Source organism: Tachyglossus aculeatus, chromosome 16 (assembly GCF_015852505.1).
Source record: "Tachyglossus aculeatus isolate mTacAcu1 chromosome 16, mTacAcu1.pri, whole genome shotgun sequence".
NCBI lineage: Eukaryota > Metazoa > Chordata > Mammalia > Monotremata > Tachyglossidae > Tachyglossus > Tachyglossus aculeatus.
The window spans coordinates 41,441,301-41,457,435 of record NC_052081.1 but is presented as its reverse complement, the minus strand read 5'-3'; the positions used below and the strand labels follow the sequence as shown (position 1 = coordinate 41,457,435).

Sequence of the window (16,135 nt, the reverse complement as noted above, 5' to 3'; positions counted from 1 at the left end):
CAATAAACCCTAAATGTAATAGCATTTTCCCAGTTCCAGTAACTTAGAGAATTTAGAACTCTATGATAATGTTTTTTAATGGATGTACAAACTTGTTTTGCAGAGGCCCAAAGGGTTCACAGTATACAGAGCACTGTACTCTCTTGGAAACTTAATAAACATAAAAAGAGCACCACATCATTCAGATTATGGTGCGACATTATGCAATTGGAAACCACCTCATGCGAATGGAAACCACCCCACACTGGCCGCTGAGAAAAAACTGGCCAGAGATTTCTTTCTTCCGTTCTTCACACTTCTCCTGGGGCAGTGCCCTTCCCCTGACACAAGGTGTAGGGGTTTTAAAACAATTTATTCAATTTCTGCAAAAAGAGGCAGCTCTTCATATGAATTCAACGTTGAACACAGATCGGTTTAGGAAAGTATCGGGGCCATGTTAAACTGGGGTTTCTGACACTTCAGACTTGGCAGCTTTTAACGTCGCTTCTTGCTTTTTCAGTTTCTTCAACTTCTGTGTTTCTTGGTAAACCTACACGGTGTGGGATAAGAGAAAGAGACAAGACAGAAAATACATTTTTATTCTTGCAATTAACTCTCCCAAAGACCACTGCATTAGATATCTCGCTCCCCTATTTTCTGACAGAGACTATTCAGAAGGCTCTCAGACCTGTTCTTTTTTTTTTTTAATGGTATTTGTTAAGGGCTTACTATATGCCGGATACTGTACTGAGCACTGGAGTAGATGCAAACTAATCAGGTTGGACACAGTCCCTGTCCCACATTCATTCATTCAATCGTATTTATTGAGCGCTTACTGTGTGCAGAGCACTGTACTAAGCGCTTGGGAAGTACACGGCGGTGAACAAGTATTATTATCCCATTGCAGGACACAAAAGAAAGCAGTTTACCCTCATAGGAAAAAGCATGGATTTGGGAATCCGGAAGGCCTGGGTTCCAGTCCCAGCCCTGCCCCTTCCCTACAGTGTGACTTAGGTGACTCACTTCTCTCTGTCTCAGTTTCCTCCACTTTATGAGGCAGGGACTGAGTCTGATGTGCAGATATTGTATGTTCCACAGTGTCTGGCATTCGGTAAGCCTTTGACAAATCCATAGAAATAATCAATCAATCAATCGTATTTATTGAGCGCTTACTTTGTGCAGAACACTGTACTATGCGCTTGGGAAGTACAAGTTGGCAACATATAGAGACAGTCCCTACCCAACAGTGGGCTCGCAGTCTGAAGTCCTTTCTTGTTTACTAGAAAGAGAAGAAAATCTGCCAGAGTTTGAGAGGGAGTTTCCTCACAGCCTTAATCCCCATTTTCCAGCTTAGGCCCAGAGAAGTGACTTACCCCAGGTCACCCGGCAGATAAGTGGCGGAGTGCTCTGCACACAGTAAGCGCTCAATACATACGATTGAATGAATTAGAGTCCAGGTTCTTCTGAATCCTAGGCCCGTGCTCTGCCCACGGGGCCATGCCGCTTCTCTTTCTTCAGGTGAAAACACCAGAAGGGTGTTGAGGGGCCAAGTTGACACTGGGAGCCCCACAGGCCTTGAATCTAGATGCCTGGCTCACCCCCTCAACCCAGCACCAACTTTCCAACTTCGGACGTGGTGAAACCACCACTCGACCCGGAAGACCTTCAGATGTCCCCACTGTCACAGCGCACAAGGGACGGCACGATCATCTGGACCTTAATCCCCAGTGCTCCATCCTCTCCCCTCCCTCTCCTCTCCTTCTATGAGGCCGAACGCTAACTCCTCACCCTGAGGCACAAAGCCTTCTTGGCCACCCAGCGACGTGTGGCGGTCCGGTAATATAGGGGAGGAAAGGTGTACTCAATCCCCAGTTCCTTGCACGTCTTCTCAAAGGCCTCGTAGTTGGTCTGTCGCAGGTTTTTGAGCATTTTCTTTCGCTGGTCGATAGACATCAACAGGTAGCGCTTGTGAGCTTTATCCTGCAGGAATCACGATGATAATAATGGTGGTATTTAAGTGCTTACTATGTGGTAGGCGCTGGGATAGACACAAGATAATCGGTTCCCACAGTCTCAACAGGACGGAGAAGAGGTATTCTCTTTTACTTTTTTACGGCATTTGTTAAACACTTAGTACGTGCCAGTCACTGGGGTAGATACAAGCCAATCAGGTTGGACACAGTCCGTGTCCCACATGACGATGACGATGGTATTTGTTAAGCGCTTACTATGTGCAAAGCACTGTTCTAAGCGCTGGGGAGGTTACAAGGTGATAAGGTTGTCCCACGGGGGGGCTCACAGTTTTAACCCCCATTTTCCAGATGAGGGAACTGAGACACAGAGAAGTGACTTGCCCAGAGTCACCCAGCTGACAATTGGCGGAGCCCGGATTTGAACTCATGACCTCTGACTCCAAAGCCTGTGCTCTTTCCACTGAGCCACGCTGCTTCTCGTATGTGCTTCTCACAGAGGGCTCTCACTCTTAATCCCCATTTCACAGATGAGGGAACAGAGGCACAGAGGAGTAAGTGACTTGCCCAAGGTGAAGCAGCAGACAAGTGGCAGAGCCGGGACGAGAACCCAGATGTCTGTAGCACCTGGTGCTGTTTTCTCCTCGTCTCTTTCCACCCAAAGATTTCCTCAAAGAGGGCGACTCCCTCCTTGGCGAAGTGCATCCTGCAGGTCTGCCCTCGGCGGCTGACTCCCCGTTTTCTGCTGGCATGCGGTCGTGTCTGAGCCTCGGTTCTACCGAGTCCTCAGAGCTGGACAAGAAACAGCTTTGCCCTGCTCTCCCTGGGGAAGGTGACCTTTCTCAAAGGGCGGGAGGAAGGAATAAAAACGGCTCACCTTGTGGTGCTTCTGCATGTGTTCTTCATAGCTGCGGATTTTGACGGTCAAGGCAGCAACTGCAAAATCAAACCATATGGTTGTTAGGGCAGCAAAGGGGTTCAGGAGACCTTTGGCAACCTTCAATCAATCAATCAGTCACATTTACTGAGCATCTACTGTGTGCAGAGCACCGTACTAAGCGCTTGGGAGAGTACAATATAACGGTACGACAGACACATTCCCTGCCCACGAGTTGATCAATCGTATTTATTGAGTGCTTACTGTGTGCACAGCACTGTATTAAGTGCTTGGGAAGTACAAGTTGGCAACATATTGAGACAGTCCCTACTCAACAGTGGGCTCACAGTCTAGAAGGGGGAGACAGACAACAAAACAAGTAGACAGGTGTCAAAACCGTCAGAATAATAATAATAATAACTGCCAAGTGCTCAGTAATAATAATAATAATGGCATTTATTAAGCACTTATTTACAGTCCTTCATTTAAAAATACACCATGAGGTAACTGGCCACTAAATTAACGAAGGCTTAATGAACCGATTAATCTCAAGTCCACCCTGGAGTATGTCTCAAGCTAGTTTGGGGCTCTTTGTTTTCATTTCGGACATCTGAATCCACAAGGCCCCTCTCTGCGGGAATGTCAAGCTCTTGCTTCACCCCGTACAGTTATTGTTGCGATGGAGGGAGGTTGGGGTGGGGGAGGAGGAAAGGAAGTGGGGAAAAGGAAGCAGAAGATGAAGGTTATAGGCCTTTCTGTACTCTGAAAACGGCAAGGAGGGTAGTAGTTTCGAGGCACAGGACATGCAATGTTTGGGTTCTGAGAAGTTGTATGCCGATTCAGCTTCCCGGTCAACCCAGAGGCGGAAACTATCTCAAACAGGCTCATGTGGCTTTTACAACCCTTGGGGCAAAAGAAGAGAGTGACTGGCCTCTGGTCAGCTCAAGCGATGTGTTTCCTGCCCCCTCCCTCCCCGTCCTGAAGCCTAGAACGGTCCGAGCGCGACTTCTTAAAGAAGGGACGGGTGGGTTTGGGGTGTCATCTTTCCCTTAAGCACGTGCCCCTATGAGGTCTCGTCCTGAACCTTGGGTCTCATTCTCTCAGTCACCAGATTTCGCCTGAGGCTGGGGACGTAGATAGGAAAGATGAAGAGGAGCCTGAGAAATGAAGTCATCATCATCATCATCAATCGTATTTATTGAGCGCTTACTGTGTGCAGAGCACTGTACTAAGCGCTTGGGAAGTACAAGTTGGCAACACATAGAGACAGTCCCTACCCAACAGTGGGATCACAGTCTAAAAGGGGGAGACAGAGAACAAAACCAAACATACTCACAAAATAACATAAATAGAATAGATATGTACAAGTAAAAGAAGCAGCCTGGCCAACTGGAAAGAGCCCAGTTGAAGAGGAGAACTTCTCGGCGTCTCAGTTTCTTCATCTGCAAGATGGGGATTCAGTCAATCAATCGTATTTATTGAGCGCTTACTGTGTGCAGAGCACTGTACTAAGCGCTTGGGAAGTACAAGTCGGCAACACATAGAGACAGTCCCTACCCAACAGCGGGCTCACAGTCTAGAATGGGGAGACAGAGAACAAAACCAAACATACTAACAAAATAAAATAAATAGAATAGATATGTACAAGATAAATAAATAGAGTAATAAATATGTACAAACATATATACATATATACAGGTGCTGTAGGGAAGGAGGTAAGATGGGGGGGGATGGAGAGGGGGACGACATTTGTTCAATACTTGTTCTCCCTCTGACTTAGACTGTGAGTCCCACGTGGGACCTGATAGGGAAGCAGCGTGGCTTAGTGGAGAGAGCACGGGCTTGGGAGTCAGAGGACGTGGGTTCTAATCCCTACACCGCCACTGGTCTACTGTGCGACCTTGGCAAGTCACTTCACTTCTCTGGGCTTCGGTTACCTCATCTGTAAAATGGGGACTAAAAGTGTGAGCCCCATGTGGGGCAACCTTATTACCCTGTATCTACCCCAGAGCTTAGAACGGTGCTTGGCACATAGTAAGTGGTTAACAAATACCATAATTATTATCTTTTATAATAATAATAATAATGGCATTTATTAAGCGCTTACTATGTGCAAAGCACTGTTCTAAGCGCTGAGCACTTTTTATCAGTCTCAGTGCTTAGTTCAGTGCCTGACACTTAGTAAGTGCTTACTATGTGCCAGGCACTGCACTAGCGTGGCTCAGTGGAAAGAGCCCGGGCTTTGGAGTCAGAGGTCATGGGTTCAAATCCCAGCTCTGCCGATTGTCAGCTGTGTGATTTTGGGCAAGTCACTTAACTTCTCTGTGCCTCAGTTACCTCACCTGTAAAATGGGGATTAAGACCATGAGCCCCCCGTGGGACAACCTGATCACCTTGTAACCTCCTCAGCGCTTAGAACACTGCTTTGCACATAGTAAGTGCTTAATAAATGCCATTATTATTATTATTATTACTAAGTGCTTGACAGTTATTATTATTATTCTGATGGTTTTGACACCTGTCTACTTGTTTTGTTGTCTGTCTCCCCTTTCTAGACTGTGAGCCCATTGTTGGGTAGGGACTGTCTCTATATGTTGCCGACTTGTACTTCCCAAGCACTTAGTACAGTGCTCTGCACACAGTAAGCGCTCAATAAATACGACTGAATTATTATTACTATGGGGCCCCTGTTGAAAGGAATTTGGACTTGCCTAGGGTCCTGAGATTTCCCAGTCTTGAGGGTGCATCTCTAGTTTCCACTTCCAAACGGAACTCCAATCACTGAAATATAACTGGGTTCTGCCCTCCCTTGGCAGCTCTGGATTTTTTTTTTTAATGGTATCTGTTAAGTGCTTACCATGTGTCAAACACTGTTGTAAGCACTTGGGTAGGTACGAGTTAATTAGGTCAGACACATGGGGCTCACAGTCTAAGTATTTATTTGTACATGTTTATTCTAATTATTTTATTTTGTTAATATGTTTTGTTTTGTTCTCTGTCTCCCCCTTCTAGACTGTGAGCCCGCTGTTGGGTAGGGACCGTCTCTATGTGTTGCCAACTTGGACTTCCCAAGCACTTAGTACAGTGCTCTGCACACAGTAAGCGCTCAATAAATACGATCGAGTGAATGAATATGAGGGAGAACAGGTATCCCTATTTTACAGTTGAGGAAACTGAGGCACAGAGAAGTGAGTGACTTGCCCAAGTTCACACAGCAGGCAATTGGGAAAGCTGGGATTAGACCCCAGATCCTACTGATGCCCAGGTCCACGCCACGCTGCTTCTCACCCACGCCCGGCAATGCCATAAAATTCAGTACCCCATGCAAATCTACCCTTTGTTCATCTTCTAACTGACCTCGGGCTTCGAGGGAACTCGTGTCTTCTGGATTGGCTGAGACCTTGCTTACCATCTGCTCTTTCTTTATCTTGAGCTTCTCCTTCTGTAAGGAGGAAAGGAGGAAACAAATGAGGATTTTGGGGGTGGGTGGCGGTCTCCTTCAACCCAGAGTCACCCCAAACTTCAATCATCACCACTTGCCCTGGCCTCCTCTTGAATACACAGCTCACCTCCTCCAGGAGGCCTTCCCAGATTGAACCCCTTCCTTCCTCTCCCCCTCGCCCCCCTCTCCATCCCCCTCATCTTACCTCCTTCCCTTCCCCACAGCATTTGTATATATGTATATGCTTGTACATATTTATTACTCCATTTATTTATTTATTTTACTTGTACATATCTATTCTATTTATTTTATTTTGTTAGTATGTTTGGTTTTGTTCTCTGTCTCCCCCTTTTAGACTGTGAGCCCACTGTTGGGTAGGGACTGTCTCTATATGTTGCCAACTTGTACTTCCCAAGCGCTTAGTACAGTGCTCTGCACACAGTAAGCGCTCAATAAATACGATTGATTGATTGATAAATACTACTGATTGACAGGGCTGGCTACCCTGTGTACAAAAACCAGTACAAGGCCCGACCTGTGTCCTAATCCCGGCGCTGCCGCCTGCCAGCCTGTGTCCCGCCTGGGGCTCCCAGTCTTCTTCTCCATTTCCCAGATGAGGTAAAGTGAGGCACGGAGAAGGTACGTGACCTGCCCAAGGCCACCCAGCAAACAACTTCTCTGTGCCTCAGTTACCTCATCTGTAAAATGAGGGTTAAGGTTGTGAGCCCCATGTGGGAACACGTGCCATGTCCAACCAATCTACCCCAGCACTTTTGAACAGTGCCCGCACATAGTAAGCGCTTACCAAATAGCATTAAAAAAAAGTGGAAGGCAGAATTAGAACCCAAGTTCTCTGATTCCCAGGCCCAAGCTCTTTCCACTAGGCCATGCACATCTTATACTTACAGTGTGAACCCCTCAAGGGCCAGGGACTTCGTCTAACCCCTGCCTGATGATGGGTTTTTTCCGAGCACGCAGTACAGTGCTCTGCACACAGTGAGCGCTTAATAAATAAGCTTGTTGAGGGCAGGGAATGTGTCTGTTATATTCTTACACTGCACTCTCCCAAGCGTTTAGTACAGTGCTCTGCCCACAGCAAGCTCTCGATAAATACGACGGACTGACTGGCTAAATACTATCGCTTCTAGATCTGAGGGCTGGTTATAAACTCCAGGAGGGCAAAGGCCAAAACAGGAGAAAACTCCAGCAGGTGGTAGTTGTGTACTGAGACAACGCCTCTGGGGTACGTTTGCGGGCTTCCCCAGAGATCCCAGCAAGAAAGAGGCCAACTCACCATGGGGGCCATCTCCAAAGACAACACTCTCTTCACGAGGTCATCGACCCTGCGGACAAGGGAGAGATTACCGTGGGGAACACCAAAGTTGAGGGGAGGAATCCCAGCTTTGTGCTTTGACTTATAAGATGCAACGGATTATTCTGAAAACAGAGTGTCCCTGGAGGACAGAGATCGGTTTCCAAGAGATTAAAGGACATATACCCCATCTTCCTTTGTGGTCAGAGATGATGCTCACAGGGAATCTTAGCCAAGCTACAGCAGATAGCTGACAAGAACCCAATTCCACCTGCTTTGACTTCTAAGGTGCAACGGATTATTTTGAAAACAGAGTGTCCCTGGAGGAGAGAGATCTGTTTCCAAAAGATTAAAGGACATATACCCCATCTTCCTTTGTGGTCAGAGATGATGCTCACAGGGAATCTTAGCCAAGCTACAGCAGATAGCTGACAAGAACCCGATTCCACTTGCCGTTTCTTCTACTTGGTACTCTTGTCGAAGGGGTTCTTCGCTGGTCTGTTGTAGTTGCTCTTTGCTGGGCTTCCATTGTTTCAGATTTCCCCTCGTAGGACTAGACATTATATAAACGATGATTTATACTATATAACGTAAAGAGGTGTGCTGTGGGGTTGAGGGAGTTCATTCGTTCATTCAATCGTACTTATTCAGCGCTTACTGTGTGCAGAGCTTGGGAAGTCCAAGTTGGCAACATATAGAGACGGTCCCTACCCAACAGCGGGCTCACAGTTTAGAAGAACTGTAAGTTGAGGGAGGCTAAAAGGTTGAAAGGAGAGAAGGGGAGGGTTGAGGAGAAAGACTATCTGGAGCCCCTTCCTCTCAGAATTACTTATCAGTATTTGTCAGGGGACTTCAGCAGAAGCTGGAGGCCAAATTCCAGGTGTATGCCCAATCCCTTCCTCGACCGCCTCTAACAACAATACCTTCTGTGGACGTAAAAGGAACAGCATTTTATTTTTTAATGGCCTTTCTTAAGCACTTACTACGTGTCAGGCACTGTACTCAGCACAGGGGTAGATACAAGATCATCAGTTTGGACCGTCCCACGTGGGGCTCACAGACTTAATCCCCATTTTACAGATGAGGGAACAGTGGCCCAGAGAAGTGAAGTGACTTGCCCACGGTCACCCAGGATGCAAGTGGCGGAGCAGGGATTTGAACCCACATCTTTCCGACTCCCAAGCCTGTGCTCTAGCCACTAGGCCACGTTGCTTCTCTTGCTCCCGTGGCCTCAACTTCTTTGATCCAGACTGAGCTCTCTCCAGCTTGGGTTTGTCGGATTTGGAGCTCCTTGGGAGCAGTGATCACGTAAAATTATTCTGCTGTACTCTCCCAAGTGCTGAAAACAGTGCTTGGCTAATGACTCATGGATTGGTTGGGTCATCCTGTGTGTATATGGTTTTTTTTTTTTTTGGTTTTGTTTTAGGGAAACGGATCCCTTCCCACTATTGAGTCCCCTCCACTCTCCCACGTCCCTCTTCCTCTCCACGTACTTGTCGATTCCTGGGACGTTGCGGAAATCCTGCCGCAGCATGGAGGAAGGAAGATCGTCCACTTGACTGGGAAGTACTAGAGGAAAACAGAAGTTGTCAGCTTTTACAGATTTTCAAAAAGCCTGATATCCCTGAACCTTGGTCTAAACGACGATTTAACCACGTCTGCACTAATCATGACTGGTACTGATCACAGACTTATTTGACGAGATCCTATGCATCGTATATTCGTTTTTAAAATTGAGTGTTTCTTTGAAGCGTGGCCTCTCCTCAATTCTCTCAGACTGCAGGTTCCTTGAGGTCAACACCAGTTGTAACCTCAGTACTGCAAACTTTGGACACTTCACAAATTACTGATTTAAACTGTAGCCACAGACATAATTCATTCATTCAACAGTATTTATTGAGCGCTTACTGTGTGCAGAGCACTGTACTAAGCGCTTGGGAAGTACAAGTCGGCAACATAGAGAGACGGTCCCTACCCAACAATGGGCTCACAGTCTAGAAGGGGGACACAGATAACAAAACGAAACATGTAGACAGGTGTCAAAATCGACAGAACAAATGGAATTAAAGCTATGTGCACATCATTAACAAAATAAATAGAATAGTAAACATGTACAAGTAAAATAAATACAGTAATACATTTGTACAAATATATATATATATACAGGTGCTGTGGGGAGGGGAAGGAGGTAGCACATAATCAAATTCTGCAGCTACTTTTAAAAATAGACTGCAATAGAAAATGGTGGATATTCATTCATTCATTCAATCGTATTTATTGAGCGCTTACTGTGTGCAGAGCACTGGACTAAGCACTTGGGAAGTCCAAGTTGTCAACATATAGAGATGGTCCCTACCCAATGGCAGGCTCACAGTCTAGAAGGGGGAGGCAGACAACAAAACAAAACATATTAACAAAATAAAACAGAAGAAATATGTACAAATAAAATAGAGTAATAAATCCGTACAAACATATATACACATATACAGGTGCTGTGGGGAGGGGAAGGAGGTAAGGCGGAGGGGTGGGGAGGAGGGGGCGAGGAAGGAGGGGGCTCAGTCATTATTATTATTATTATGATGATTTGGCAGTTCCCTGGTATTTTCATTCATTCATTCAATCATATTTACTGAGCGCTTACTGTGTGCACAGCACTGTACTAAGCGCTTGGGAAGTACAAGTTGACAACATATAGAGATGGTCCCTACCCAATGGTGGGCTCACAGTCTAGAAGTGGGAGGCAGACAACAAAACAAAACATATTAACAAAATAAAATAGAAGAAATATGTACAAATAAAATAAATAGAGTAATAAATCAGTACAAACATATATAAACATATACAGGTGCTGTGGGGAAGGGAAGGAGGTAAGGCAGAGGGGTGGGGAGGAGGGGGAGAGGAAGGAGGGGGCTCAGTCATTATTATTGTTATGATTTGGAGTTCCTGGTACTTTCATTCATTCATTCATTCAATCGTATTTATTGAGCGCTTACTGTGTGCAGAGCACTGGACTAAGCGCTTGGGAAGTCCAAGTTGGCAACATATAGAGACGGTCCCTGCCCAACAGCGGGCTCACAGTCTAGGAGGGGGAGGCAGACAACAAAACAAAACATACTAACAAAATAAAATAAATAGAATAAATATGTACAAATAAAATAAATAAATAGAGTAATAAATCCGTACAAACATATATACAAGTGCTGTGGGGAGGGGAAGGGGGGACGGGGAGGGGGAGAGGAAGGAGGGGGCTCAGTCATTATTATTATTATGATGATTTGGCAGTTCCTGGGACATAGTAAGGGCTTAACAAATATCATTATTATTATTATTATTCAATCGTATTTATTGAGCGCTTACTGTGTGCAGAGCACTGTACTAAGCGCTTGGGAAGTACAAGTTTGCAACATCTAGAGACAGTCCCTACCCAACAGCGGGCTCACAGTCTATTAGGCAGCTTCTGGTACATACTATGCACTCAAATACCATTGTGATGATGATGATGATGATGATTAGACAGTTCTTGGCACATAGTAAGAACTTAACAACCAACTGGGCTTCTTTTCCTACTGGGAGGACAGGTCCCGGGGTCCTTACCTTGTTTCTTGGCTGCGAAATTCCGGACTGCCTGGCGGAGGAGGTGGCCTCCTGGAAGAGTCAGAAAGGCAGGAATTAGAGGCCTCCCTTCCAAACCCAGCGTTTTGGCCTGCCCCCAAGGTGTTTAACAAATACCATTATTATTACGAGAACCAACGTGGGTCAGTGGAAAAGCGCGCGGGCTCTGGAGTCGGAGGTCATGGGTTCAAATCCCGGCTCCGCCAAATGTCCGCTGTGGGACTTTGGGCAGAAGCAGCGTGGCTCAGTGGAAAGAGCCCGGGCTTTGGAGACAGAGGTCATCGGTTCAAATCCCGGCTCCTCCACTTGTCAGCTGTGTGACTTTGGGCAAGTCACTTCACTTCTCTGGGCCTCAGTTCCCTCACCTGTAAAATGGGGATTCAGACTGTGAGCCCCACGTGGGACAACTTGATCACCTTGTATCCCCAGTGCTCTGGGTAGGGACCGTTTCTGTTTGTTACCAACTTGTACTTCCCAAGCGCTTAGTACAGTGCTCTGCACACAGTAAGTGCTCAATAAATGCTATTGAATGAATGAATGAATGCACATAGTAAGCGCTTAACAAATGCCATCATTATTATTATTATTCTCTGTGCCTCAGTTCCCTCATCTGTAAAATGGGGATTAGGACTGTGAGCCCCACATGGGACAACTTGATCACCTCGTATCCCCCTCAGTGCTTAGAACAGTGCTCTGCACATAGTAAGCACTGAACAAATGCCATCATTATTATTCTCTGTGCCTCAGTTCCCTCATCTGTAAAATGGGGATTAAGACTGTGAGCCCCACGTGGGATAACTTGATCACCTTGCAGAACAGTGCTCTGCACAGAGTAAGCGCTTAACAAATGCCATCATCATTACTATTATTCTCTGAGCCTCAGTTCCCTCATCTGTAAAATGGGGATTAAGACTGTGAGCCCCACGTGGGACAACTTGATCACCTTGAAGAACAGTGCTCTGCACAGAGTAAGCGCTTAACAAATGCCATCATTATTATTATTATTATATAGAGATGGTCCCTACCCAACAGTGGGCTCACAGTCTGTAGACAGCAAAACAAAACATGATAAATAGAATAAATATGTACAAGTAAAATAAATAGGGTAATAAATCCGTACAAACATATGAATATGTTTTGTTTTGTTCTCTGTCTCCCCCTTCTAGACTGTGAGCCCACTGTAGGGTAGGGACCGTCTCTATGTGTTGCCAACTTGGACTTCCCAAGCGCTTAGTCCAGTGCTCTGCACACAGTAAGCGCTCAATAAATACGATCGAATGAATAAATGCCATCATCATTATTATTGTTATTAGGACAGTGCCCTGCACACAGTCAGGGCTCCACAGTCTTCTAGACTGTGAGCCCGCTGTGGGGTAGGGACCGTCTCTATGTGTTGCCAACTTGGACTTCCCAAGCGCTTAGTCCAGTGCTCTGCACACAGTAAGCGCTCAATAAATACGATTGAATGAATAAATGCCATCATCATTATTATTGTTATTAGGACAGTGCCCTGCACACAGTCAGGGCTCCACAGTCTTCTAGACTGTGAGCCCGCTGTGGGGTAGGGACCGTCTCTATGTGTTGCCAACTTGGACTTCCCAAGCGCTTAGTCCAGTGCTCTGCACACAGTAAGCGCTCAATAAATACGATTGAATGGATAAATGCCATCACTATTATTATTATTAGGACAGTGCCCTGCACACAGTCTTCTAGACTGTGAGCCCACTGTGGGGTGGGACCGTCTCTATGTGTTGCCAACTTGGACTTCCCAAGCGCTTAGTCCAGTGCTCTGCACACTGTAAGATCTCAATAAATACGATTGAATGAATAAATGCCATCATTATTATTATTGTTATTAGGACAGTGCCCTGCCCACAGTCAGGGCTCCACAGTCGTCTAGACTGTGAGCCCACTGTGGGGTAGGGACCGTCTCTATGTGTTGCCATCTTGGACTTCCCAAGCGCTTAGTCCAGTGCTCTGCACACAGTAAGCGCTCAATAAATACGATTGAATGAATAAATGCCATCATTATTATTATTGTTATTAGGACAGTGCCCTGCCCACAGTCAGGGCTCCACAGTCGTCTAGACTGTGAGCCCACTGTGGGGTAGGGCCCGTCTCTATGTGTTGCCAACTTGGACTTCCCAAGCGCTTAGTCCAGTGCTCTGCACACAGTAAGCGCTCAATAAATACGATTGAATGAATAAATGCCATCATTATTATTACTGTTATTAGGACAGTGCCCTGCACACAGTAGGGGCTCCACAGTCTTCTAGACTGTGAGCCCACTGTAGGGTAGGGACCGTCTCTATGTGTTGCCATTTTGGACTTCCCAAGCGCTTAGTCCAGTGCTCAGCACACAGTAAGCGCTCAATAAATACGATTGAATTAATAAATGCCATCATTATTATTATTGTTATTAGGACAGTGCCCTGCACACAGTCAGGGCTCCAGTCTTCTAGACTGTGAGCCCACTGTGGGGTAGGGACCATCTCTATGTGTTGCCAACTTGGACTTCCCAAGCGCTTAGTCCAGTGCTCAGCACATAGTAAGCGCTCAATAAATACGATTGAATGAATAAATGCCATCATTATTATTATTGTTATTAGGACAGTGCCCTGCCCACAGTCAGGGCTCCACAGTCATCTAGACTGTGAGCCCACTGTGGGGTAAGGCCCGTCTCTATGTGTTGCCAACTTGGACTTCCCAAGCGCTTAGTCCAGTGCTCTGCACACAGTAAGCGCTCAATAAATACGATTGAATGAATAAATGCCATCATTATTATTATTGTTATTAGGACAGTGCCCTGCACACAGTCAGAACTCCACAGTCGTCTAGACTGTGAGCCCACTGTTGGGTAGGGACCATCTCTATGTGTTGCCAACTTGGACTTCCCAGGCGCTTAGTACAGTGCTCTGCACACAGTAAGCGCTCAATAAATACGATTGAATGAATAAATGCCATCATTATTATTATTGTTATTAGGACAGTGCCCTGCCCACAGTCAGGGCTCCACAGTCGTCTAGACTGTGAGCCCACTGTGGGGTAGGGCCCGTCTCTATGTGTTGCCAACTTGGACTTCCCAAGCGCTTAGTCCAGTGCTCTGCACACAGTAAGCGCTCAATAAATACGATTGAATGAATAAATGCCATCATTATTATTACTGTTATTAGGACAGTGCCCTGCACACAGTAGGGGCTCCACAGTCTTCTAGACTGTGAGCCCACTGTAGGGTAGGGACCGTCTCTATGTGTTGCCATTTTGGACTTCCCAAGCGCTTAGTCCAGTGCTCAGCACACAGTAAGCGCTCAATAAATACGATTGAATTAATAAATGCCATCATTATTATTATTGTTATTAGGACAGTGCCCTGCACACAGTCAGGGCTCCAGTCTTCTAGACTGTGAGCCCACTGTGGGGTAGGGACCATCTCTATGTGTTGCCAACTTGGACTTCCCAAGCGCTTAGTCCAGTGCTCAGCACATAGTAAGCGCTCAATAAATACGATTGAATGAATAAATGCCATCATTATTATTATTGTTATTAGGACAGTGCCCTGCCCACAGTCAGGGCTCCACAGTCATCTAGACTGTGAGCCCACTGTGGGGTAAGGCCCGTCTCTATGTGTTGCCAACTTGGACTTCCCAAGCGCTTAGTCCAGTGCTCTGCACACAGTAAGCGCTCAATAAATACGATTGAATGAATAAATGCCATCATTATTATTATTGTTATTAGGACAGTGCCCTGCACACAGTCAGGGCTCCACAGTCTTCTAGACTGTGAGCCCACTGTGGGGTAGGGCCCGTCTCTATGTGTTGCCAACTTGGGACTTCCCAAGCGCCTAGTCCAGTGCTCTGCGCACAGTAAGCGCTCAGTAAATACGATTGAATGAATAAATGCCATCATTATTATTATTGTTATTAGGACAGTACCCTGCACACAGTCAGGGCTCCACAGTCTTCTAGACTGAGAGCCCACTGTGGGGTAGGGACCGTCTCTATGTGTTGCCAACTTGGACTTCCCAAGCGCTTAGTCCAGTGCTCAGCACACAGTAAGCACTCAGTAAATACGACTGAATGAATAAATACCATCACTATTATTATTATTAGGACAGTGCCCTGCACACAGTCTTCTAGACTGTGAGCCCACTGTGGGGTGGGACCGTCTCTATGTGTTGCCAACTTGGACTTCCCAAGCGCTTAGTCCAGTGCTCTGCACACAGTAAGCGCTCAATAAATACAACTGATTGATTGATTGAGGCTCAGAGAAGTGAGATGCCCAAGGTGACACAGCAGACACGTGGGGGAGGCGGGATTAGAACCCAGAACCTGTGGCTCTCGAGCCAAGCAGCTCCTCAAAGGATCCATCCCCCTGCGGCAGATCTTCCCTCCTGCCCCCCGCACCTCCTCCTCCGGGCAGGCCGCGGCCCAGCACCGCGCTCAGGACCGGCCGCGCCGCCCGCCGCAACATGTCCGCCCCCAGCGCCCGCAACATGTCCGCCCCCAGCGCCCGCATGGGCGCCGCCATCTTGGCCAGGCCCCGACCAATGGAGAGCGGCCTCGGGGCGAGCGCCGAACGCCGAGAGGATCGATCGCGGCCCGCCGGCCCCGCCTCGACCAATGGGGCGCCGCCTCGGGGCCGAGCCTGCCGAACGCCGAGCGGCTCGGCCGGAAGCCGCCCGGCCTGCGCCCAAAACCCCCGCCCGTAGAGCCTGACTAGAGTTAGAATAATACATTCATTCATTCATTCATTCATTCATTCATTCATTCATTCATTCATTCATTCATTCATTCATTCATTCATTCACTCAATCGTATTTATTGAGCGCTTATTGTGTGCAGAGCACTGGACTAAGCGCTTGGGAAGTCCAAGTTGGCAACATCATCATCATCAATCGTATTTATTGAGCGCTTACTGTGTGCAGAGCACTGGACTAAGCGCTT

At 46.8% G+C, this 16,135-nt stretch overlaps 1 protein-coding gene across 1 annotated transcript; it reads right to left on the bottom strand.

The window, feature by feature from the left end:
• Positions 1-56: 56 nt before the first annotated feature.
• MRPS15 (mitochondrial ribosomal protein S15) lies at positions 57-15,662 on the bottom strand. Its single transcript, XM_038758634.1, has 8 exons — positions 15,596-15,662; positions 11,175-11,225; positions 9,074-9,149; positions 7,563-7,611; positions 6,184-6,268; positions 2,827-2,885; positions 1,768-1,959; positions 57-529 (listed from the first exon to the last, which is right to left on the bottom strand). The coding sequence occupies exons 1-8, from the start codon at positions 15,660-15,662 to the stop codon at positions 437-439; spliced, it is 672 nt and encodes a 223-aa protein (XP_038614562.1). The 3' UTR covers positions 57-436.
• Between the last annotated feature and the right edge of the window lie 473 nt (positions 15,663-16,135).

What these genes read in the sequence shown, in the direction of transcription:
- MRPS15 (XM_038758634.1), bottom strand. Translation starts at nt 15,662, where the DNA reads ATGTTGCGGCGGGCGGCGCGGCCGGTCCTGAGCGCGGTGCTGGGCCGC. An exon ending in TTTCGCAGCCAAGAAACAAG is followed by an intron (nt 9,150 to 11,174) that starts GTAAGGACCCCG and finishes GTTTTCCTCTAG; the next exon opens with TACTTCCCAGTCAAGTGGAC. An exon ending in AACGTCCCAGGAATCGACAA is followed by an intron (nt 7,612 to 9,073) that starts GTACGTGGAGAG and finishes CCTTGTCCGCAG; the next exon opens with GGTCGATGACCTCGTGAAGA.